The sequence below is a fragment of the Phodopus roborovskii genome, unplaced genomic scaffold, assembly GCF_943737965.1.
Source record: "Phodopus roborovskii unplaced genomic scaffold, PHOROB, whole genome shotgun sequence".
NCBI lineage: Eukaryota > Metazoa > Chordata > Mammalia > Rodentia > Cricetidae > Phodopus > Phodopus roborovskii.
In genome coordinates, this window is record NW_026126598.1 from 523,960 (window position 1) to 549,319 (window position 25,360).

General features: G+C 42.1%; 1 protein-coding gene across 1 annotated transcript in view; it reads right to left on the bottom strand.

Moving 5' to 3' along the window:
• The window catches only part of Mphosph9 (M-phase phosphoprotein 9), a 59,986-nt gene that overhangs the window by 16,943 nt on the left and 17,683 nt on the right, over positions 1–25,360 (bottom strand). The window contains exons 6-14 of the mRNA XM_051205061.1: positions 23,921–24,014; positions 21,115–21,218; positions 17,681–18,141; positions 16,643–16,798; positions 11,238–11,325; positions 9,762–9,977; positions 6,360–6,407; positions 5,469–5,533; positions 3,603–3,704 (exon numbers count right to left, since the gene is read on the bottom strand). Of these exons, the coding sequence (XP_051061018.1) occupies positions 3,603–3,704; positions 5,469–5,533; positions 6,360–6,407; positions 9,762–9,977; positions 11,238–11,325; positions 16,643–16,798; positions 17,681–18,141; positions 21,115–21,218; positions 23,921–24,014 (1,334 nt within the window). The remainder of the gene's footprint in view (positions 1–3,602; positions 3,705–5,468; positions 5,534–6,359; positions 6,408–9,761; positions 9,978–11,237; positions 11,326–16,642; positions 16,799–17,680; positions 18,142–21,114; positions 21,219–23,920; positions 24,015–25,360) is intronic.

The window sequence follows — 25,360 nt, forward strand, 5'->3', positions numbered from 1 at the left end:
CTGACTCCAATGCTGGAACTCCAAGCTAGGAGTTTTGATCTCCACACCTAAGTTTACAATTGCCCACACTGCTTCAAATTCGCGCAAATCCCAGGCAAAATTCCCCCTGCTAGGCACTCTGATCTCTTCCTCAGTTCAACACATGGCAGCTTTTGGTGTTCTTGGTTTCCTGCCTCACCAGGCAAGACACACCAATGTTCTGTAGATTCCATCTCCATAAGCTTTCAAATACTTTCTTCTTGTAATTCAAAAAAATTAATCTTACTACATTTATTTATTTTGTACATACACAGACATGTCACGGTGTATGTGTAGAAGTGAGAGGACAACTCTTGGAAGTTGGCTCTCTTCTTCTACCATGAGGATACATGCCCTGGTGGCAAGCACCTTTGTACATGGAGCGTCCTCCTTGGCCTGTCTTAGAGATACCAGATATTCATTAACCGGCTCTCCTTGCACTGATATGGCCTAACTCATCTCATTGTTTCCATGCTTTCCCGTTTCATCTCTTTCTCATGGCAAGAATTTTAAAAAAGCAAGTCAGATGGCATTGTTTTTTATACAAAAATCTTCAGGGGCCAGGGAGCCTGCTCCGTGCATAAGGTACTTACCTCAAAAGACTAAAGACTAATGGCCTAGGTTTAAACCCTGGAATCCATTTAAAGGTAGAAGCAAAGAACTGATTTCAGGAAGGTATCTTCTAGCCTCCATGTATACCATGGCAAATGGAAAGCACGCACGCGCGCGCGCACACACACACACACACACACACACACACACACACACACACACAATCTTTAAAATCTCTGCCAGACAAAATGACACATGCCTTTAATTACAGCACTCAGGATAAAGGAGCAGGAGGATCAGACTGAGGCCGGCCTGGTCTACAAAGCCAGAGATACACAGACAGACTCTGCCCCAAAAAATTCTAAAATTGAGAGGATTCTCAGTAGATTTAGGGCAAAATCCAAATGCCTGCATATGGCTTAGAAAGTCATGTATGATCAGTCCATAATTTCACCTAGGGCTGTATAACTTCCTGCTGTGACTATCCAGGCCATATATCACAGTGTAAATGTCAACATCCCCTACAGGCTCATGTGCTTTGACAGCTGGTCCTCGTACTGTTTGGGAGATTATGGAACCTTAGGGGATAAGGGGCCTCTCTGGTGGGAAGAGATCACTGGGGTCAGGCCTTTGGATGCCACACACTCTCTGCCTCCTGCCTGTAACAGTATGAACAAGTGGCATCCTTACAATCCTGGCACCTTGCATCCCAATCGACAGGACCCCCAACTTACAGAAGGACTCCCTACCCCCAACCTACGGAAAAACTCCCTACTCCCCAACTTACAGAAGGACTCCCTACCCCCAACCTACGGAAAAACTCCCTACCCCCAACTTACAGAAGGACTCCCTACCCCCACCTTTATGCCCCTTCTTTTGCTTCATCTCAGAAATTCAGTGTTTACCTTTGGTTACTTTTGTTTGGTTTGGTTTATGTTTTTATTTGTTTGAAACAAGGTCTTACACAGCCCAGACTGTGGAAGCAAGGATGACCCTAAATTACTCATCTTCCTTTATCCACCTCCCAAAAGCTGGGACTGCAAGTAATAGTATTCACCACCACATCGGGCTCAATTTTAAGACTTATTAAATGTTTTTATCGTGGGGGGTGGGTATACATGTATGTCATGGTTCACATGTGGAGGTCAGAAGGAAACTTTTAGGAGCTGGTTCTTCCCTTCCACTGTGTGGGTTCAAGCTCAGGTCATCACACTTTGTGGCAACTGTTTTTACCTGCTGAGACAGATCACATTTCTTTACTTTATAAAAAAAAAAATGGTAAAGAACATTTTATTTTTTAATTATAGGTATTTGAGTGTTTGTGAGTGTGGGCTTGTATATTCGAGTGCAGTTCCCACAGTTCAAAATTGGGTGTCATATCTCCCAAAGCTGAAGTTACAAGCAACTGTTTGATGCCAAAATGGATATTGAGAGGAACTCGAGTTCTCTAGAGCTGTGAGTGCCCTTAATTACTATATCATCTCTCCAATGCCTAAGTTTTCTTTTAGATAAAAGAATTCATTATATTCTATTATAATTACTCAACAAAGCTCTAAAAATTGTTTTGACAATTACAGCTTAGGTTAGAAATCACAATTTCTTTCTCACAGACAATCACTATGAAATAATGATCTACTTATTAATATACTTTACACAAAAATCAGAATTAAAAACCAAATTGTAAATGTGCCATCCAGGTTAACATTGTGCCGGGCAGCATATTACTTTAATCTTAGCATTTGGAGGCAGGGGAAAGAGGACCACTATAAGCATGAAGCTAGCCTGAGCTACAAAGTGAGTGCAGAACCAACCAGGGCTACATAGTGAGACTATGCCAAAAATGAAAACTAAACCAAAGATTACAATAAATCTAATTCTAAAAGAACTAAAACAGAAAACCACAGCTTAATACAGATCCATCCTCAAAGGTCTTTCTTTCCATTAACAGAAGAAAAATATGTAGGGTTTTAGTGCTAAGGCCTTAAAATGCTCTCCAGTCCAGTGTCCTTGTACTTACAGGTAATAAAATGTGCTTCCTCTGCAGCTGTCAGTAGAGAGGCAGCTGCCAAAATGAAGTTCCACCCCTTTGCAATTCTAACTGAAGCAGGAACCATAAATAAATCAAAAATCCTTCCCACACTAGAGGCTTTGTTTCCTTCTTTTCCTTTCCTTTTTTCTGAGACAGGGTCTCTCACTATGTCGCTCTGGCTGTCCTGGAACTCACTATGTAGACCAAGCTGGCCTTGAACTCAGAGATCTACCTGACTGGGACACAGGACAATGCCATCTACACCTATCAGAAAGGATGATAGGGTTCAAGCTATGGGAGAACACTACAAAGACCAGAAAATCAATAGAGTTTACAGAAAGAAATATGCTGTTCACATTGAAGTTTGTTGTTTTGTTTTTGAGGCAGGGTCTCTCTATGTATCCCTGGCAGGCACAAAACTTGCTTTGTAGATCAAGTTGGATAGCTCACCACAAAGGATAGACTCAAACTCATAGAGATCAATCTGCTTCTGCCTCTACATGCTGAGATTAAAGGTAAGTGCCACCATGCCTGACAAGGACAGTGGAGAAAAGTTAATGGCAAACTGTCCACATGGGCGTTTACCTCAGCAAAGGAACAAAGAATACAAAAGGATTCTGGAATGGAAAGCTAAATCTCACTAAGCAGGAAAATGATGGCAAATATGAGGAAGAAACACTTGAAAAGACATAGAAATAGAGTAATATATATGTAACTCTCATTAAAAGTTGCTTAGGGCTAGAGAGATGGTTCAGAAGTCAAGAGTTCTTTTGTCATTGCTCGGTGGAGAAAGCGTAAAGAACACAATGCCCACCTGAGTCTGCTTCTCTTAGCCTCAAAAATGCTTCTCTGTAGGGATGTGAATGACACCCACAGACTGTGACTTTAATGAACACCTAAGACCAAAGGATATTTAGCCCTGGCTTCCTAATTAACACAGGGCCTCATCAGAGACACGCATGCACTACTTCTTGTTGCAAGGACACTGCGTGAAGTCACTTACTTGGCCCGGGATGGCCTCGTGGGAGCTTTAGCACTGTGACGGAGACTCAGCATATTCTCGTGCTCTACTTGTTTCACCTGAGCTTCGAGTTTGGAGATCAGCCTGGGTCAAAAGCGGTAAGACAAATTAAACACAGTGCCACAGATTGAAAACACATATCAAACACCAGATGAGACTTAATCTTCCCTCTTTAGGAAGGCAATGACAGCTTGCTGCCCAGAAACTTCCTTCACAGTAAAATGGCACCAGTAAATTTTGAAAAGCTAAAAGAAAAATAAGAAGGGGAAAAAAACAAAAACAGGGAAAATAAGCAGGATAGCAAGTATACTGGGTTCTGCAAAGCAGCATTTCATAGACTACTAAAGAAAAAAAAGGGTAAGCAGGCTTCTGTGAAGCAGGACAGAAATTCAATTAAAAAACCAGCAACCTAATTTTTAAAAGAGGCAAAAGCCAAAATATTCCTAACAACTCTCACCCCAGAGATGAGGCAGCAATTTATCTCGTTTGTGCCATGTTCAGAAAAAAAGCCACCTTCGATTCTCTCACCAGAACATAACTACCCCAGCCAACTGTTTCTAATTAGCCTGTGTGCGTGCACGCTCACACACCCATGCTCAAGAATGCAAGTATAAGCCAGCCACTGTAGGTACGGGACAGTCAGATGCCAACTCCCAAGAGTCAGTTCTCTCCTGCCACCTTGTGGAATCTAGGGATCAAACTCAAGTCATCAGGCTTGTACTTATCTGCCCTTCTGTCCTTTCATTAAACTCTGTGTATGGGGCCAGTGAGATGGCTCAGAGGGAAAAGGGACTTGTCACCAAGCTTGAGAAGGAACGGCTCTAACATGACAGATAATCCAGCCAATGTGATAAGGATTGAATGGGTCAGGCAGATGGTTAAGTCTAGGCATTTTGCTGTTCTACTCTGTGTAAATCCTTCAGACTGCAGTGAATTTCTAAACTTGGGATATTATTTGATCCAAACACAACTGTTAAAGAAACTAATTTAGATACTCCTTTTTTAAAAAAGAGTTAGTGTTAACAATGTGTTGATGTGCATGACTATGTGTTAGCATGTGCTCATGGGTATAGGTACAAAGGTTCCCTGGAACTGGAGTTACAGGAGATTGTGATGCACCTGACATGGGTACTGGAAACAGAACTCGGGTGCTCTGGTGCTCTTAATCACTGAGCCATTTCTCCAGCCCTAATTCAGACATTTCTAATCATTTGCAGTATGGATCATTTATGATTGCTACGACCTAGGTAAGCAAGTCAGATCAGATCATTAATAGTCTCCAAGCCAGGTCTTTTTTGTTTGTTTGTTTGTCTGGTTTTGGTTTTTAGTTTTGTTTTGAGATAGGCTTCCTCCGTGTAACACTGGTTGTCCTGAAACCCACTCTGTAGACTACACTGTCCTTGAACTTCCAAAAGATCTATCCACCTCTGCCTCTACCTCCTGAGTGCTGTGATTAAGATATATGCTACTATACATGATCCAAGCCAAGTCTTTAAGGAAGTGGGTTACTGCAAACATCTCGAGAATTTCATTTCTTCTGGAGCACATGAATAACTCAGTGAACTAGATTGATTCTTCCAACTCCTTCTAGTAGTTATCATTCAGACTTCTCATTATTCAAAAAAAAATGCATAATGTCTGGAAAATGCATGCACCTAAGGCTCAACCACCAATATATTCTAATCACTTAATAATCTCCTGAGCTAAAATGTAACATATTTCCATGTCCAAGGATTAGGATATAACTACTTCTCTATTTAAATGGCCTCAGAAGACAGCATATTTTCCTAGCTGTCAAGACAAAAACAAAGGACAATTATCAGCATGTTTTATTAGTAGGACACTTACCTTTTCAAATCAGAAATCTGAGCATGTGCATCAAGCAATTTGTTCTCAGTTGTGTTTAATGTATCCTACAGGGAGAAAGAATTTACATAACTGAAGATATGCATGCAGACAGAAACTTTTACTTTAACACGTGTGATATAAAGCTAAATAGCCAGCTGTTAATTACCATGGAACTCAGGAAGGATGGCATCATCATAAAACCAATCAAGGCAACTCAAGGGGGAAGCAATAGCATAAACACTGGCCCATACCCAAGGCTCTAACAGATGCAGCCCATTGCCTGCGAAACTAGAAGCAACCCCACATTAAGATGGATCTATTTTAGCTACAAACGTGACTGAAGGCTTAGCAGAATGGCACAACAAAAACTTTCAGTGATGTTTCAGACACTGGTTTATTTCTGAACTCAGTCTTAGCTGTAGCTACACAGACAGGCCTTTCCACTAACCTTACAATCTATAATCCCTACTATATGCAATAGTCTGGCTGCAACTACTGACAGCTTACTTACTTTGGGGCTTCACTGAGTTCAGAAAACAGTCCTTTAGTTATGATTTCAGACACATTGGATAAACTCTTACTACTCCATAAAGTAATACTTTGAAAATGTTAACTTTACATGTCCAGGGACCAGACGATCTCCGGACCTGTACATTATGTAAATTCTTCTGCCTAGTTTCTTCTCAAATCACATCAATGCAAGAGCCATTTAATAGCATTTGGTAAATTAGCAGATTTCACAAAGGTGTCAGTCAAGTAGGGCAGACAAAGATATCAATGTAAGAAGGGCAAATGCATAGACTGGTTCAAACAGCTCCAGATGGAGGGATGGGGAAAGCATCAGCCATTTGCCCCTACAGAAATCCCAGTACAAGAGCCTCCACCCTTTACCTTTACACGCCCATGCTCTTTTCCAAGGGATTCATACTCTCCTAAGAGCTGCAAAGAAAACAGAGAGTTATATCACAGAACTAAACAGGTAACAAAAGAACTTCAAGCTGCCAATGTCAGGAAAGAAAGGCCAACACAGAACCAGCAGTTCTGGAAAAAAAGAATAAGACAATTCCTGATAAAATGTTCAAAGACTTTTTAAGTATGAAACAATTTTTTTTTTCGAGACAGGGTTTCTCTGTATAGCTTTGGATCCTGTCCTGGAACTAACTCTGTAGACCAGGCTGGACTCACAGAGATCTACCTGCCTCTGCCTCCCAAATGCTGGTACTAAAGGCATGCACCCCCAATGTCCAGTGTATGAAACAATTTTAAAAGCAAAACAGAACAGCAATACAAACTCTCAACATAATAGTAAAATGTATTTGTACTGTCTTTTTAAATTTTTTGTTACCTAAAATTCTATTATACTTTCCTACATTTACTCTATAGTATAAAAATGCAATGACAAAAAACTATGGTATTATTTAGTAATATATACTGTGGTACACCCTGTAATCCCGTATTCTGGGCTGAAGAAGAAGTATGATAACCTTGAGGCCAGCCAGACCTACACAGTGAGAGCCCCAGAAAGGCCCAAGATGAGGACAGAACACATTGCTATGACAGAAAGTGTGGAAACGGTTCTTAAAATAACAAAAACATTCTGAGCAGTGGTGGCACACACCTTTAGTCCCAGCAATCAGGAGGCAGGGGCAGGCAGATCTCTTTGAATTTGAGGCAGCTTAGTCTACAGAGTGAATTCCAGGACAGCCAGAGCTACATAGAGAAATCCTGTCTTTAAAAAAAAAAAAAAAAAATTCTAAAAAAAACAGAAAGAAAAACTTAGAAAACAAAATTCCCAGAGTAAAAATCCCTTAGGTGCCCCACAAAATAATGAACATGGAAACAAACTATCGTTTCCAACAGCACAGAACCTCAAAGTCTCCAGAGGAGAAAAATAAATAGGTGACAAAGAGCAGCTTGATCACAACAACATAGCTGGAAGGCAGAAGTCCAACACTGATTAGAGCAACTAAAAGCCATGCTGTTAATTACTACAGCATCTGAACATCTCACCAGCTCACCTGGCTCCCATTTAGACTCAAGGAACCACGTCTATGTAACTCTATGACAATAAAGTCTAAAACCAAAGAAAGAAGCACACCAAAGCTACCAGAAAGACCAACACAAAACGATTTCAGATCATTTAAGTACTATAACTTAAGAATCCAGGAAATAATAATAATAACACCAACAACTATCTTAGAGAGCCAACAAGATGGCACGTAAGGGCCCCTGCCTAAAGACAACAACCTGATTTTGATTCTCAGGACCACAAGTTTTCCTCTACATATGTGCCATGGTATATGTGCATTCATGTACACACACATACACAAATAAATACATAAAATGTAAAAAGAAACCTTATGAAAAAATATACATCCTAGAACCCAATCCAGCATCTTTTTTTTATTATTTATTTTTATTTCATGTACATTAGTGTTTTGCCATGGGTATGGGGTCCCCTGGAACTAGAGTTAGAGATAGTTGTGAACTGCCATGTGGGTACTGGGAATTGAACCCGGGTCCTCTGGAAGGGCAGTCAGTGCTCTTAACCACTGAGTCATCTCTCCAGCTCCCCCATATCAATGTTTTATTGATCTAAAATTTTAAGTGAAATTAAATCAATATAAAAAAATTCAACATAGTGTCTAGAGAGAGAGCTCAGTGGCAAAGAATGATGGCTGCTCTTCCAGAAGATCCAGGTTCATATCCCTACACCCACTCAGCAGCTTGCAACCATCTAACTGCAGTTGCAAGGCATCTGATGTCCTCTTCTGGCTTCTTTATATATCAAGCATGCACACAGTGCACATACATGCAGGCAAAAACATTCAAAAATAAGTAAATCTTAAAAAAAAAAAAATTCAAGTCTGAGCTGACCACACAGCTCAGAGAGCAGAAGCTTTTGATGTGTAAACCTGAGTTTGATCCTTGGAAGCCACAGTGGAAGAAGCAACCCGTGACAGTTATCCTCTTACCACCACACACACATGCCAACACTCACATACACACATCATACAAACACACACATAATAAATGTGGCACATACCTTTAACCCCAGCACTCAGGAGGCAGAGGCAGACAGATCTCTGTGAGTTCAAGGCCAGCCTGGTCTACAGAGTGAGTTCCAGGACAGGTTCCAAAGCTATACAGAGAAACCCTGTCTTGAAATCAACAAACAAACAAATAAAAAAGATAAATCAAACTGAACTGGGCAATGGTGCTATACATCTTTAATCACAGCACTGGGGAGGCAGACACAGGCAGATCTGAGTTTATGGCCAGCCTGATCTACAGAGCCAGTTCTAGAACAGTCAGGATTACACAGAGAAAGCCTGTCTCAAAAAAAGAAACAAGAAACAAAACATCCTGTCTTTCTATCTAAAGGACCATGAGCGTCTATTGACAGCTCTATTGGCAGCACAGCTTGAACACACACACACACACACACACACACACACACACACACACACACACATATCATTAGGGTCCTAGATTCTATCTGCAGAATGGGATTTGGGGAGGCAGCAGGCAACACACAAAAACAACAATAGCAAATAACCAGGCATGGGAGTGAACACCTATTACTACACACTCAAGAGACTGAGGCAAGGAAATTAAGAGTTCAAGACCAGCCTGGGCTACATGGCAAGACCACCTCCCCCTGCCCCCCCAAAAAAACAGGTCTGTCCTGAATCTGGCTTATATCATTTCATTTTATCCTGCCAGAGACATAAAAGTTGACACACTAGAAACAGAAGTAAGGGAGTTCAGCCATCTTTCTACAGGTTTGACTTCCTGCTGCAAGATGACAGTAACCGCTTCCACCAGGAGGGTTATGCGAAGCTAGGAGCGGTTACCTTAGACCAGAATGTACCTAGAATGTCATCGCAGCTTCAGAGAGAACATTGGCTACAGACGTTACTTATGGCCAGCTGTAGTTGTGATGTGAAATAGTCCCCACAGGCTTCTGTTTGAAGACCTGGTCCCTAAGCTGCTGGCAGTGTTTAGGAAAGCTGTGGAGACTACCTAGAGAAACTGAGTCACACTTTTTTTTTTTTTATGGCCTGAAAGAACTTCCTGCTCACTCTCTGCTTCTTGTGTATGAATACATTGTGTACAATGTGACCATGACTCCTGCCACCACACTTTCCTGCCTACAGCCATGGCATTACCATCATGACAGACTATCCCTGTGGAGCTGTAAGCCAAAATCAACTCTTTCTCCCTCAAGCTGCTTTGTCAGAGGAACTCAGATGGCAACCACAGTGCTAAGCTCTTGGGTTGGGTACTTACATCCTGAAACATTTTGTTTTCTTGTTTCAGCCTTGCTTCTTTATCATCTGAGAGTTTGTAAGCATTCTCAAATGCTTCTTCCAGATCCTGCAGCCGACATTTTAGCCGAATGATGGTGTTGTCTTTTTCTTTATTGCTCGTTCTCATTTCCTCGATTCGTTCCTGCAGAATTTTGGAGGCACTGCTGGCTGCACTGAAGCGTTCTCTCAAATCATTCTACATAGAAATGACAGAGGTAAATCATTCCAAGTGAAAACAGTGCCTCAGTATTAGCTAATAAATTATGGACATTAAAATAAAGAAACAAAACATACAAGTGGAAATAAGCTACTTTGACATCCTATTGTGTCCCAGGACAAAGTCTAGAGAGGACCACTCTCATGGCACTACTCCATGATATTACCCAAAGGTAGAGACAGAACACAAGTATATAGGGATACAATCATTCCAGGACTTGCGTAGACAGTAATGAAGAAAATAACCACAAACATCAGAGGATTTCTGAAACTGTGAGTAGAATATACTACTCAACATTAGTATGTTGGGGCTGGGCTTCTTCACCATACTCTATGAAAAACTTATCTTACTTGTTAGCACTCATTCAATTTCTGGAATAACATACAGTGTCAGGCCACAAGATGCCATGATATAAGATTAAAGCTGGACACACTCCTCTTGCCTGCAGTCTAACTGATTTGGAAGGCTGAACTGCAAAGGCTGCTTATGTTCACAAGTCCAAGACCACCCCAAGCTAGAACACAGCAAGACCCCATCCCTAAACAAAGTATCACAAAGGAAGATTAAACAAGATGCTAACCCCTAACTTTGCGGGAGTTCATCATTTAGACAAAGCCAACTAAGAACTGGGGTGACACAGTTACTAGACACTGGCCAAGCTTGGTGAGGCCCTGAATTCTACCCAGAAGGGGGCTGGGCATTAAAGCAAACACAATGTATAGAACAAAACAGGCATTTTCCATCAAAATTTTGCTTATAAGGCAATATATGAAGAATAAAGCATATTGACATGTGGTGCCTGCCTTTAATCCCAGCACTTGGGAGGCAGAGGCAGGTAGATCTCTGTGAGTTCGTTCTAGGCCAGCCTGGTCTACAGAGCAAGTTCCAGGACAGGCCAGGACTACATACAGAGAAACCCTGCCTCAAAAAACCAATAAAATAAAACATAATATAGTAGGAGAAAAAAATAATATAAAAGTTTAAGCCAGGCATAATGGTGCATGTCTTTGATCCTAAAACTTGGGAGGCAGAGGGTAGGTGAACTTTTGTGCTTTAAGTCCAAGGCCAGCCTGGTCTACATAGTGAGTTCCAGGACAACTGGAGCTACAAGGTTTTTTTTTAAAAAGCTTCTGTACTCCTATGTATACACCCAGTAAAGAGAATTAAAAATTGTGGTGATGCATACTTTTTAGACATTGTGACACTAGAGCTAAACCAGCCTCCAAAACAAGCACTTACCACTTCTATTTCTAGCAAATTATTCTTATTTTCAAGAGTTCGCACACGACTAGTAGCTTCATTCAATGCACTATCCAATTGGCCACATCTAAGAAAAGCAAACTTAGAATTAGTTAGAAAACAAAATAATTTCTCTTAAGAACATTCAACAAACCTACCAGGTTTGCCCACATGGAGTATATGCAAATTCTCAGGTGTTAGCTAAGGCCCAGGATGCTGCTTTTGTATAAGTGTATCCCAGATCATCTAGTACCTAAAAATAATCTGGCAAAACAATGATCAAAAAGGTCCACAGGAAGGAGTTTAGTTTATAATACAGCATGAGACCTTGATTATCAGCACCAAAGAAAAAAAAAGTAGAAACTGATACATTCCTAATAGTAATTCCTAATAGTAAAGGTGAGCTGAAGTGTTTCCCTCAGCAGAAACCCAAATGTGGCATTTGTGTACGATGATTACTAGGCCCCAATGAAGAGGGATTTTTGTTTGTTTGTTTGGTTGGTTTGGTTTTTCAAGACAGGGTTTCTCTGTGTAGCTTTGGAGCCTGTCCTGGAACTAGCTCTTGTAGCCCAGGCTGGCCTCAAACTCACAGAGATCTCCCTGCCTCTGCCTCCTAAGTGCTGGGATTAAAGGCAAGAGCCACCACCACTGGCAGAGAAGGGGGAATTCTAATGCCATGGACCAGTCTTGAGGCTGTGCTGACTGAAATAAGTCTGCCATGACATGTCAGTAACAAAACACATCCCTAGCCTCTGCAGGAGCCTGGGTTCCATCACCAGCACCAAAATAACAACAAACAGAAAAAGAAAAACTTGTTCCACATGCAGTGTTCAAATTCAGAGACAAACAGGACAGCAGTAACCAGTGTGAGGGGGGAGAGGGTGGAATGGGGATAATGATCTACAGAGAACAGAGCTTCAGCTCTTAACTGCTTTTTGTTTTTCATTCTTTTTCCAACATCCATCTATTGACATGCCTGCTGGGGATTGAACCCAGCACTTCACATATGCTAGGCAAGCACTCTACCAACTGAGCTACATCCCCAGACCAGAATTTCAGGGTGTTATTTTTTTTCTCCCATTTATTTAGTGTAGTGTGTGTGTGTGTGTGTGTGTGTGTGTGTGTGTGTGTGTGTGTGTATGTGAAAGACAAGTCACAGAAATCTCGTCTCTCCTTCCACCATGAGGGTCCTAGGGGTTGAACTCAGTTTGCCATGCTTGGCAACAGTCACCTTAACCAGAGTTTGCTTTGCAAGTGGAAAATGGTTCTGAAGATGGATGGTACTTGATAGCTACACAATAATGTTAATATAGTTCAGCCACTGAACTGCACACTTAAAACAGTGAATTTGCTATACATAATTTGATATTTACATGTTACATTTTTAAAATAGAGAAAACTGTACAAAAAATAGCTTGATGTTAGTGTGGGAAAAAAATCTGTCTGAACACATGCATGTCAAGGATATAAAGAGCTGGGCTTTTTGGAGTCAGGGCCCAGCACCCTTCTGAGCTGTTTTAAACTCAACATTAATACACTGATCTTTTTATTAAATGTATACATGTGTGTAGAAGCTGGAGGAATCAGCTATCATCTGCAAGAATGACACCTACCTCCTCTGAGAAAGGTTTCTCTTTAGCCTGGAGCTCACCAATTAGACTAGATGGGCTAGCTAGTGAGCCCCAGGGTCCTTTTGTCTCCTCCATGGCCCTGGAATTACAATTGCACCGCCATACCTGGCTCATTTTTACGTGGGCCATAGGATCAATATCATGCCCTTACAATTACAATTCAAGTGTTTTGCCAACTGAACCATCTCCCCAGTCCTGAAGTACTGATGTATGATTTCTTTTTTCTTTTCTTTTCGAGACCGGGTTTCTTTGTATAACAGCCCTTGGCTGTCCTGGAACTCACTTCCTTACTCTGTAGACCAGGCTGGCCTTTCTGTGTTGGATTTAAAGGTGTACCCAGGCCCAGCATTTATTCTTTAACTAATCTCTTTTGAGATTTTATTTATGTTTGTTTTTATTTATTTTACTTTTTGGTTTTTCGAGACAGGGTTTCTCTATGTAACAGCCTTGGCTATCCTGGAACTCACTCTGTATAACAAGCTGGCCTCAAACTCACACACATCTGCCTGCCTCTCCTTCCCAAATGCTGGGATTAAAGGAATGTACTACCAACCACCTGGCTGAGAATTTATTTTTGTGTGTGGGTGTTTTGCCTGCATGAACGTCTGTTTACCATATAGGTACTGTAGTGCCTGGGAGGGCACTGGATCTCCTGAGACTAGAATTTCAGTTAGTAGCTTCTATGAGAGTACTAGGATTTTCCTGAGAGAATAGTCAGCTCTCCTAACTGCTAAGCCATCTCTAGCTCCATAGTTTACTTCATTTTAATCATGTGTATAGATTTGTATATGCCGTGTGTGTGTGTGTGTGTGTGTGTCTGTGTGTGTGTGTCTGTGTGCGTGCGTGCGTGTGTGTGCGTGTGTGTGTCTGTGTGTGTGTGTCTGTGTGTGTGTGTCTGTGTGTGTCTGTGTGCATGTGTGTGTCTGTGTGTCTGTGTGTGTCTGTGTGTGTGTATCTGTGTGTGTGTCTGTGTGTGTGTGTGTGTGTGTCGGTGTGTGTCTGTGTGTGTGTATCTGTGTGTGTATCTGTGTGTGTCTGTGTGTGCGTGTGTGTGTGTCTATGTGTGTGTGTCTGTGTGTGTGTGAATATCATCAGAGGCAGTAGATTCCTGGGAGCTAAAGTTAAAGGCAGCTGTGTGCTGCCTAACATGGGTACTGGGAAGTGAACTTGGATCCTTCTGGAAGAGAAATATATGCTCTTAACTGCTGAGCCATCTCTCCAGCCCCTAAATCATGATTATCACAGACTTCAACAAGGTCCACAAAATTCAGTCACCATCTGACTCAGTGTTTAATGATAAATAGCAAATTATGAAGAATAGATTAACACTGATTACATGCAAGGTCTAGGTTAAGCATTTTACATTCAGCCTCACAATTTTTCTTTTAAAATGTTGTTTTTGGGTAGGGGACACATGTTTGTACAGGGGTCCAGAGTCCAGAAGAGGACACCAGATTGTGACGGGACAGGGCAGTGCAGAGTTCCTCCATCTTATATTCTTTCTGAGGCCATTTCCAGTTAACTAGAATCCCATGGAAAACTACCCTACTCAGTTCTAGGAATCAAAGCTCAAGATATCCTAGCTAACTTATCTTACCCTTTGTTAAACCTGCTTGTGTGTATGGAACCTCCTCCTGCTAACTGCTTATCTTAGCTTCTGTTAAACTGCTTGTTTCAAACTGCTTACTCTGCAGCTGCCAAAAGAGATGTCTAGATGAGGTCTCTGCCCTTAAAAATATGTTCTGGACGCTCAGGGCCACACCCAGGTCCAGGAACACTTGGATGTAGTCCCAGCCAACTGGAATAAAGACTTTCAACTGGCTACACTGTGTCCGAATGATCCTCTCTGGTAACCATTATTCCCTGGAAGCCATCTGACATCGGTGCTGGGAGCTGAACTCAGGTCCTCTGGAAGAGCAGTATGCATTCCTAACCACTTAGCCATCTCTTCAGCCTAATCTTTTCTGTTTGTCTTAATGGTTAAATTTGTTCTATGGTACAATCTCTTTACCCGCCCCTTGTCTCCCTCCTTACCCTGCCATCCCTCCCACAGGTTCTCCTCCCCAACATTCCTGCCTTTAGTCTTACTTTGTGACCCACTAGTCAGCCTCACAGTTCTGTGAATTACACAAAACCAGAGTTAAATACCACAGGAGGGAAGTCTTGTTTTGCTTCAGGTGCTGAAGATAGAGCTCCTGCGAACAAAGCATACACACTGCTACTAAACTACATTCCCAGCCCTTCAATGGGATTCTTAAGCCAAGAGGCCCATCTCCAGAGTCCCATGCATTTCAAAACACTACAACTCTCACCTAAGAAAACAAGTGAGACAGCTCAGCAGATGCCCTTAACCACTGAGCCCACTCTCTAGCCCCTCAAACAGCCATGTTAATAAACACAGCAGCTAGTAGCTATTTAGTATAAAGCCTGGTTTTTCTTAAGTTCTGAAAGCTAAGCTACTCACTAGACAAGGTTTATGGTCCCCTGTATCCTCTTTTCAAGGGGTGTCTTTTTTTCTTTTGCCTTAGGCACTCATTGCTTGCTCACCTAAACCTCTACCTGTTTACATCCCACTCAGTTCTAAGTTGGAAGCACTTGGTCTCTAATACTAAATGGTGTTGTAAAGGAGTAAAGCAGTGAGTATGACCACATGCAAGATGAGCAGAGCAGTCCCTGAGGCAAGTTCAAGTCCATCCCCCCTGCATTCCCGTACCTTTTTGGGAGGCAAAGTTGCCTCTGTAGACTTAAGAGAACAGTAGTAAAGTTATTCATGACAAGGGCATAAAAAATAAATTTAGAAATGCCACACACACACACAAAAGGTTTTTTTGTTGTTGTTGTTTTTTTGTTTTTGTTTTTGTTTTTTTGTTTGTTTGTTTTTGTTTTTTTTTTTTTTTGGTATAAAACTAGGGTTAAAACACAAGGTCTCATGGCACTAAGCCCAATATTCTACTAATGAGCTATACTCCCAGCCTCCAAAGTCCCAGAATTCTTCATCTTATTTATTTATTTAGCCCGAGACAGGGTTTCTCTCTGTAGCCCTGGCTGTCCTGTGCCTCCTGAGTTCTGGGATTAAAGGTGTGTGCCACCACTGCCCAGCTAGAATTGTTATTTTGTATGTGCATGTCTATATGTGTATGTGAGTGCATACAGAGTGTGTAGAGGTCAGAGGACAAGTTTTGAGGTCAGTTTCTCCCCTCCACTATGTGAGTTCCAGGGATCAAGCTTGGCTCACCCAGCTTGGTAGGAAATGTGTTCCCTGCTTAGTTGCCTCACCAGCCCAAACCCCAGAATTCTTCCTTTCCCCAGAGCTCCACAGTAGTAAAGATCCTACAAATGATACTACTCTTTATTTGCTAACTCTACTTCCTTCAGAATTTTATTCACATAAAAGGCATGGCTTGGGATTGGGGTTTGGCTCAGTGGTAGAGCACTTGCCTACCAACAACAAGGCCCTGGGTTCACTCCTAAACTCAAAAAGGAAGGAAGGAAGGAAGGAAGGAAGGAAGGAAGGAAGGAAGGAAGGAAGGAAGGAAGGAAAAGGCAAAATAACAAAAAGGCTTGGCTTGTGTCAGTTATGAGAGAATTAATGAGGTTAGTTAAAAATCTTTAAAACTAGTCCCTTATGTCTCTAAGCATGTCCTAGTTTACATGTCTTGCGGTACGTCTTCAGATGCGAAGCACATTTTCATGGCATTTTATACTACTCCATAATATACTTTGTGGAAGCAATCTATCCAAGTTGGAGAAACAGTAGCTCCATGGTAGTCTCACCTGTCTGCAAGAATTTCATTTTTCTTCTTCCACTCTTCAATAGCAGAGATGTCTTTTGCCTCCAGTTTCTGTTTCAAACTACTTATTTCTGATTCATAATAAGCTCGAAGATCTGCTATGTGTCGTGCTTGCTTTTCCTTGAGGTTCTGCCTGATTCTGCTGGTAAGAAAGACGCTCTTAGGACAGTGCATCCTCTACCCAGAAAGACATTCAAGTCATATGATTCAGGGATATCTCAAAGGATGGACCTGGGGCAGTTAATCTTCACTGTCAACAGGAATCACCTAGGAGACACAGGTGTGTCTATTAGGGTGCTTCCAGAGAGGTTTAACTGGCCCACCCTGATAGTGGGGACTCAGACTAAATAAAAAGGACAAAGAGGACAAAGTAAGCTGAGCATTAGTGTCATCTCTCTGTACCTCCTAATTGTAGTCGTGGTATGACCCCCCCACCCCACCATCCTACCCTCTCATGGTGATGGACTGACTGTATCTCCTCAAATTGTGTACCAAAATAAACCCTTCCTTCCTTAAGACGCTTTTGCCAGGTATTTAATCACAGTGATGAGAAAAGTAGTTCCCACATACACTACAGTCATTTTCATAACCAGAGTACAACCTGTTCCTCCATCCACCCCAGAAAACACAACAGGTGCCCATATGCTCTAGATATAGAAGCATTCTGATTAGTTACCATTTACAGGATGCCTCTGTCAACACCTTTGCTTTTTATTTTGAGACAGGGTCTCAATGTGTAGCCCTGGATTGCCTAGAACTCAATATGCAGGCCAGGCTGGCCTTGAACTCACAGAGCTCCACCTGCCTCTACCTCAAAAGTACCAGGATTACAGGCATGTGCCACCATACCTGGCCTTTGTCAACACTATCTTTCACTTCAACACAGTTGTCAATACTGAAAAACACACACTGGTTATATTTCATTTTATATTTCACTGTGGTCCAATAGAAAATCACTTTCATCATTCAATTAGACATCACAAGTCTATTAACAATATAAGCCAGTTGCTGAAATACATACTTAGACAACATCACAGGATCTTCCAAGGAAGCCAATGAAATGCATTCTGGGACACTGTTGGCTGTACCTGGAAGCTGGGACTGACTGACTGAGGCAGAAGCCACTGTGACAGTGTTTTCTTCATCTACAGTTTTGACTGAGGTATCGTTGCTAGTGATGGTATAGAGAGAAGGGATCGTGGAACTGGTCCTACTTTCACTTTGGAATGCATGGTTTTTCCAAGTGTCCACAGGTGATACTTTCATAGCTGAAGGGTATTTGGGGAACCCAGATACCTGAGAAGCATTATGACTTGCTTGTGAAAACGAGTCAATATCAGAGTTACTAGACAGGCTGGGCTCCAGAACAGAGTCTGGTGAAAAGGATATTCTGTCATCAAGAGCACTCAAAAAGCCATGGGGCCGAGTCCCCACAACCTGTTCCTTTGGCTTCATGTGTATGGTTGGATCCAGAGTCAGGACCTGGAAATAAGATTGACAAGCATCAAGGTGAGGCCTTAGCACTCAAGCTGACTCAATGGCTGTTGGGAAAGTGGGTTTTAGCTCTCCAGGGCAGATGAGGCTCAAGAGAACATCCTACTGACAGTCAACAGATAACTGGGGATGGAAACAAGGGTAAGGACCCCCTCAAGAAACTCCTTGCTTTTACTTTGTTCTAGGGTAGGACAGGGACAGACAAACATCTCATTACTGGCACTAAACTTAAAGATGCAAAACAAAATGATTTAAATGGTATTATCAACAATGAAAAAAGCTGACATCAGTGCCTTAAAAAAAAAAAAAAAATCTGTGAGGGGCTGGAGAGATGGCTCAGAGGTTAAGAGCACTAGCTGCTCTTCCACAGGTCCTGAGTTCAATCTCCAGCAACCACATGGTGGCTCACAACCATCTGTAATGAGATCTAATATCCTCTTCTGGCCTGCATGCATACATGCAGGCAGAACACTGTATACATAATAAAATACATAAATCTCTTTTTTTAAAAAAAATCTGTGTAAGATTTTAAATAGACTGTCAAATTAATAACAGCTTTGAAGACCTTTCTGATGAAGTCTCCTTCAGAATGGAAACTTGATTATCTCCTAATAGTGGGGACTAAGGAGATATTGGAACCTAGATGGTCCCTGATACGGTCTGGATCCCAACTGACAATGACACCACTGGACCCTTGAAGAGGTGGGGCCTAGGAGAAGGGGCCTAATAGAAGAAAGTTTGGTCACCAGGGGCATGTCCTTAAAGGGCACTAGGACCCATATTCTTTCCTCTCTTTTTCGTCACAACTTGCACTTCATAGAACAGTCTTTCTCTGTTCTGTCCATGATCTTTGCCTCACCACAACCCAAAAAGCGATTTGACCAAGTGACAATGGACTGAAAGCTTGAAACCATGAACCAAAGTAAGCCTCTTGTCCTTTACATTGCTTATTTTTCACATTCTCTCACAGTAATGGAAAACTAATAGTCTCCCTACTCGAAAGAACCAGTGTTTGAAGGCTGGAGAGGTGGCTCAGCAGTTAAGAGCATTGGCAGCTCTTATAGAACCCTATCATGTGGGGGCTTTTCTTTTCTCTTCTAATGTGTATGGGTGTTTTGCCTGCATAGAAGACTGGGTACCATTGGCATTCTTGACCCCCCTATAGAGGCAACATCAGATCCCCTGGAACTGGAGTTAAACAGTTATAAGTTGTACCTGGGTTCTCTGGAATAGCATCTAGTACTCTGAGCCATCTCTCCAGCCAAAATTATTGTATTTTTTAAAAATACCAAGTTTTAGGTGAGCAATACCTGTAGCCCCAGAACAGAGCAAGGACAGTGAGCACAGGAAGATCTGGGTAATCAAGGTCATGTTCAGCTATATATACTACAACAGACTACATGAGAACCTGTCTCAATAAACAAGAACAGAGCTAGCAAGATAGTTCCGCAGGTAGTTCACAACCACCCATAACTCCAGTTCCAGGATTTCAAATACCTTTTTATGGCCTCCACAGGCCCTAAAACCACAAATAAAGACACAGTCATGCTCTCTCTCTTTCTCTCTCTCTCTCACACACACACACACACACACACACAGAGAGAGAGAGAGAGAGAGAGAGAGAGAGAGAGAGAGAAAGAGAGAGGTATTTAACAGACCTTTAAAATTTGTATTATGTTTATAAATGTACATGTATGTCCACTCACAGCCATGTGCCAGGGCAACCTGAATAGTTAGTTCTCTCCTTCCACCATATGGGGACCCAAAAAATGAATTCAGGTTGTCAGGTTTGGTGCCAGGTACCTTTACTTGCTGAGCCATCTTCCCAACCACCATGTGTTTTAAACTGAGACCCTACCAAATCCCACAAAAGCACTATGGACTTTTTCGTTGGTGATGTGGACAAGGTCTCTCTGCTGCCTAGACTGGTCTCAAACTCTCAGATCTATGTGATCTTCTCACTGTAGCCTACCAAGCAGCTAGCTAGTACTGTAGGCATGCACTAATATACACACTTTACCAGAAGTCAGTATTTGTCTGTTTGTCTGTGTTTATGTTAATGGATGGGAATGTGGGTGCGTGGGTGCTTGAGTGCGTGTAAATCAAAGACAACCTCTGGTGTCATTCCTTAAGCATCTTCCACCTTTTGTTTGAGATAGAGTCTCTCACTGTGCTACAATTCTGTCAAGCAGGCTAGACTAGCTGGCCATCGAGCTTCCTACTTTATTTACACCCATGGCTTTAAAAAAAAATTTTTTTTTTGAGTTTTATTTTATTTCTCTCACTTTTGTATGTTTTCTTTCTTGTTGTGTTTCCTTGTTTAATTTTGGGGGGAGAGGAAGAGGGGATGTCTTCATTTTGTTGAATGGACTGACCATCCAGCCCAGAGACTTCTTGACAGAGTAACTGACCATTCAGCCCCAGAGACTTCCTGACAGATGGACTGAGTCTGCCTGGCTCCAGCTCCACCTCCCCAGAGCAGCATGAGGAGCATGTGCTACCAATCAAGGCTTCTCACACACAAACTATGGGGATGAAACTCGGGGATCACAGTGACTGCAAGACAAACACTGTACTGACTGAGTTTGCGCCCCAGCCTGGATTTCTGTTTGTTGTTTTGTTTTCTTGAGAAAGGGTCTCACTATGTAGCCCAAGCTGGCCTCCAACTCACAGTGATCCATCTACCTCAGCATATTTAATGCTAAGATTAAGGAAATGTACTAATACACCCAGCTTAATTCCATTTTAAAGTGACCTTTTTAAGATTATATAGGCAATAAAATGAGATATAATTGAAAAGTGAGTCTGACTCTTAAGTCTATGCTTTCTTCAGCATTTCAGAAGTTGAAACAATGCAAAAATCTATGATGGCAAAGTTGTCTACAATCATAAAAAAAAGTACACACACACACACACACACACACACACACACACACACACACACGGGGTACTCTGCATTACCTGGCTCAGTGGCCTTTCTGGGGTAGATGGTACAAACGTCTTCTCCAAAGTTTCAGGCAAAGAGTGATACATGTCCTTCTCTTCCAGCTTCCAGTAAGTCAGCCCTAATGTGCAAAATAGAGAATAGAAAGGAGGAATGGTTCTAAACAGACAATTCAATCACGGGTCAGTGAGAAGGCTCATCATATTAAAGATTCTTGCTTCCAAGTCTGATGACCTGAGTTCTAGTCCAGGAATTCACAAGATGGAAGGAAAGAACTCCACAAACACCATGGTATGCCTTTGTGCCCCTCCCCCCCAATAAATAAATAAATGTAGTAAAAATGTGTTTCAAAAATATAAACCAAAATTAGTAATAGCTAAAAATGTCTTTTAAAGAGAACTTTATTTACAAATACAGACTTCCATATAATCGATATACAGAGTTCGAATCCTCTATTAATCTGCATATAGTGGCATACATCTGTCATTCTAGCACTTAGAAGGCAGAGGCAAGAGAGTCACCATATTCTACATAGCCTGTTCTACATAGTGAGCTCTAGGCCAGCCAGGGCTACACAGTAAGAGTCTGTCTCAAAAAAGTTTAGATAGCTCCTAACAACCAACACCCTAGGTTAACCTCTGGCCTCAAAAAGCATGCACGCACATGTGTCCATGTGCCACCACATGCAAAAACATACATGTATCCGAACACCCATATCCACACAAAGGAGTAGAGCTAAGGATGTAGATCAGCTGGGAGAGTGCTTGCCTAGCATGCATGAAGCCTGAGTTCCGTAACTGGAGTAGCATAAAGCAGGCAGGCCAGCACAAGCTATAATCCCAGTGCTTGGAGAGGGAGAGGAAGGAGGAACTGCAGTTCCCCAAGTTGTCAACAGTTAAATAGCAACTGGGCCACCTGAGCTACATAAGACCTTTTCAAACAGAAAAGAGGTTCATATAAAAGGCAGGATAGCATGGGCTGGTTCACTGAGAGAGCAACTACTAGTTCCCATCAGTAGGAAACATTTGAGTGGAGAAGGCAGCCAAGCAAAGTCTTCAAATGAACGTCTGGCAAAAGTGAGCAGAGTCTCTACACAAGGAGGAGTGGCAATCAGCTCCATCCTGCTGAGCTGTGTGGGGCTCTGTAAGGATGCTGGCGTCTATTCTGAGGAAATGGGAACCCTGGCAGAGTTTTGAGTGGAGGAGTCCTGTTGAAAGACCCCCACTATGCTTATTGCCTGTTTAAATTGCTCTTGCTAATTTGCCAAGGTCAAGTTATGAGAAAAGTACAGGAGGGAACCAGGTGCTGCTCTCATCCAACGCCAACCAGATAGCTGTGGTCTGCAGCTTGGACCAAAGCAAGGTCAGCAGGACAGTGTCCAGTATGCTGAGATAGTCATAACTGAATTCTTTGTATTCTTTGTGCCCAACCCGAATAACCAACTGTCCTTGATTAACTACAACTGCTACATTTAGATGAAACAATGAAATCCTGTAACCATGCTTCTGCTTCTGTAAGCCTGCTTCTTGCCACCCCAACCCTATATAAACTGCCTGAGTTTTAACCTCGGCACGCTCAGTCCCCCGAAAGACTGAAGCGTCCACAGGTACCTGTGTAAACAATAAATAACCTCTTGCACTTGCATCCAGTGGTCTGGTCTCGTCTCTTGGGGGCAAGGGCCTTCCCCCTGACAGGCTCCAAACTCTTGGGGTCTCTTGGGGGTCTTTCACTGTGTACAGAAGGAGTACTCAGGCTATGATGTTGGCAATAGACTGTAGGGTGCGGGCTGAATGGTGGCAGGGAGACAGGTCAGAAGGTTACTGACAGCTGTGGGAGCAGTGGAAACAGGAAGAGATGGCTGGATTCCAATTTCTGTTCAATCAAAGCTAAGTCAAACTGGTAAGTGGACATGCCATGTGGGAAAGGGCGCTAAAACAGGCAAGTCACACATAAAGCCAGGAGGACAGAATAGCTGGCCATGGCTTGCAGAGGGCTGACCTTGCTGAGTCCTTATGGAGAAACAAAAAATGGCTGTGATGATTTCTACAGCCATCTAGAGCCATTGTGGATTCGTTGTTTTGCCCCATTGTGGAATGTATAACACAAACTAAGGCAAATGGGAAAGTTGTGGAAGCTGAGGATAGACACACACGGGGGCTTTTGGAGAAGTCAGATACATATCACAGCGGGAAATGAAAACAATCTGGGGGGTAAAATAAACGAAGTTCAGGGGGTTGGAAAGACAGCTCAGTAGATAAGAGCACTTGCTGCTCTTCCAGAGGCCCCAGGTTCAATTCCCAAGACTCACATAGTGGCTCACATCTGTAATCCCAGCTTCAGAGAATTCAACACCATCTTCTGGCCTCCCAGGGTACCATGTGGACATGGTGCATAATCACATGTGTGAGCAAAACACTCATATGCATAAATTAAAGGTTAGATTTTATTTTTAAATTTAAGTTCCAGACCATATGCTGGCACACGCCTTTAATCCCAGCACTAAGGAGGTAGAGCCAAGAGGCTCTCTGAGTTAAAGGCCAGACTAATCTATATATTGAGTTCCAGGACAGCCAAGACTACATAGTGAGTCCTGACTCAAACTAAATGTAATAGAGGGGGACTGGAGAGATGGCTCAGTGGTTAGAGTACTGACTGCTCTTCAGGAGGACCTGGGTTCAAGTCCCAACACCCACATCACAGCTCACAACTGTCTAACTCCAGTTCTAGGGAATCCAACACCCATGGCAAAACACCAACACATATAAAATTTTGAAAATTAATTAAATTTTAAAAATTTTAAAAAAGATAATTTAAATTCCATACCTGTTCCTGAGTCAGACATACAAGAACTTGGGCTTTCAGTTGGTTTACTGAGGTAAAAGGCACAAGGATGTGTGGCGGCAGCAGCAAGGTTGGACTGCAAGAGAGAACAGAGTACAATCGATGAGCAGCTAAATGCATTAGGCACACACTGCTGACCCCGGAATATGCCAAGAGTTAAGCCTGGTACAGGGGCCTCAGCAGGGCATGAAGAGCAGTGTCGGTTCTCCACGGCTGCAAGAACGCAATGTGGAAGATGAACAGTGTGGCCTTCTGCATCATGGTGGAGCTAGAGGATTGTTACATGGAACTAGAAAGCCAAAGGCAAGCGTGATCTTTGAGTTCAGAACTAAACTGTATTTACAGTCCAATAGTGATTCCTGGCAGTAATTTGAGAAATCTAGAATTAGTCACTTATTTAAAAAAAAAAAAAAAAAAAAAGCAATATACGGTAAACCAACAGCCAACATCAAACTGAAGGGAGAATCGCTTAAGGCAATTCCTCTAAAATCAGGAACAAGACAAGGGTGCCCTCTCTCTCCATATCTCTTCAATATTGTACTTGAAGTTCTAGCTAAAGCAATAAGAAAACAAAAGGATATCAAGGGGATACAAATTGGAATGGAAGAAGTCAAACTTTCACTATTTGCAGATAATATGATAGTTTACATAAGCGACCCAAAAAAACTCTACCAGGGAACTCCTACAACTGAGAAACACCTTCAGCAAACTAGCAGGATACAAGAGAACTCAAAAAAAAACCAGTAGCCCTATTACATACTGAGACAAAAGGGCTGAGAAAAAAAGAAGTCAGAGAAACATCACCCTTTACAATAGCCACAAACAACACAAAGTATCTTAGGGTAATGCTTACCAAACAAGTGAAAGACCTATATAGCAAGGACTTTGTGTCTTTAAAGAAAGAAATTAAAGAAGATAACAGAAAATGGAAAGATTGCCCCATGCTCTTGGATAGGTAGGATAAACATAGTAAAAATGGCAATCTTGCCAAAAGCAATCTACAGATTCAATACAATCCCCATTAAAATCCCAGCACAATTCTTCATTGACCTTGAAAGGATAATAATCAACTTTATATGGAAAAACAAAAGATCTAGGACAGCCCAATCAACCCTGTACAATAAAGGAACGCCAGGAGGCATCACCATCCCTGACTTTAAGCTCTACTACAGAGCTATAGTCTGTAGTCTGAAAACAGCCTGATAGTGGCACAAAAATACACAGGTAGACCAATGGAATTGAATTGAAAATCCTGACATTAACCCACACACCTACAAACACCTGATTTTTGACAAAACAGCTAAAAGTATACAATGGAAGGAGGAAAGCATCTTCAACAAATGGTGCTGGCACAACTGGATGATGGTGTGTAGAAGACTGCAGATAGAACCATGCCATGCACAAAACTCAAGTCCAAATGGG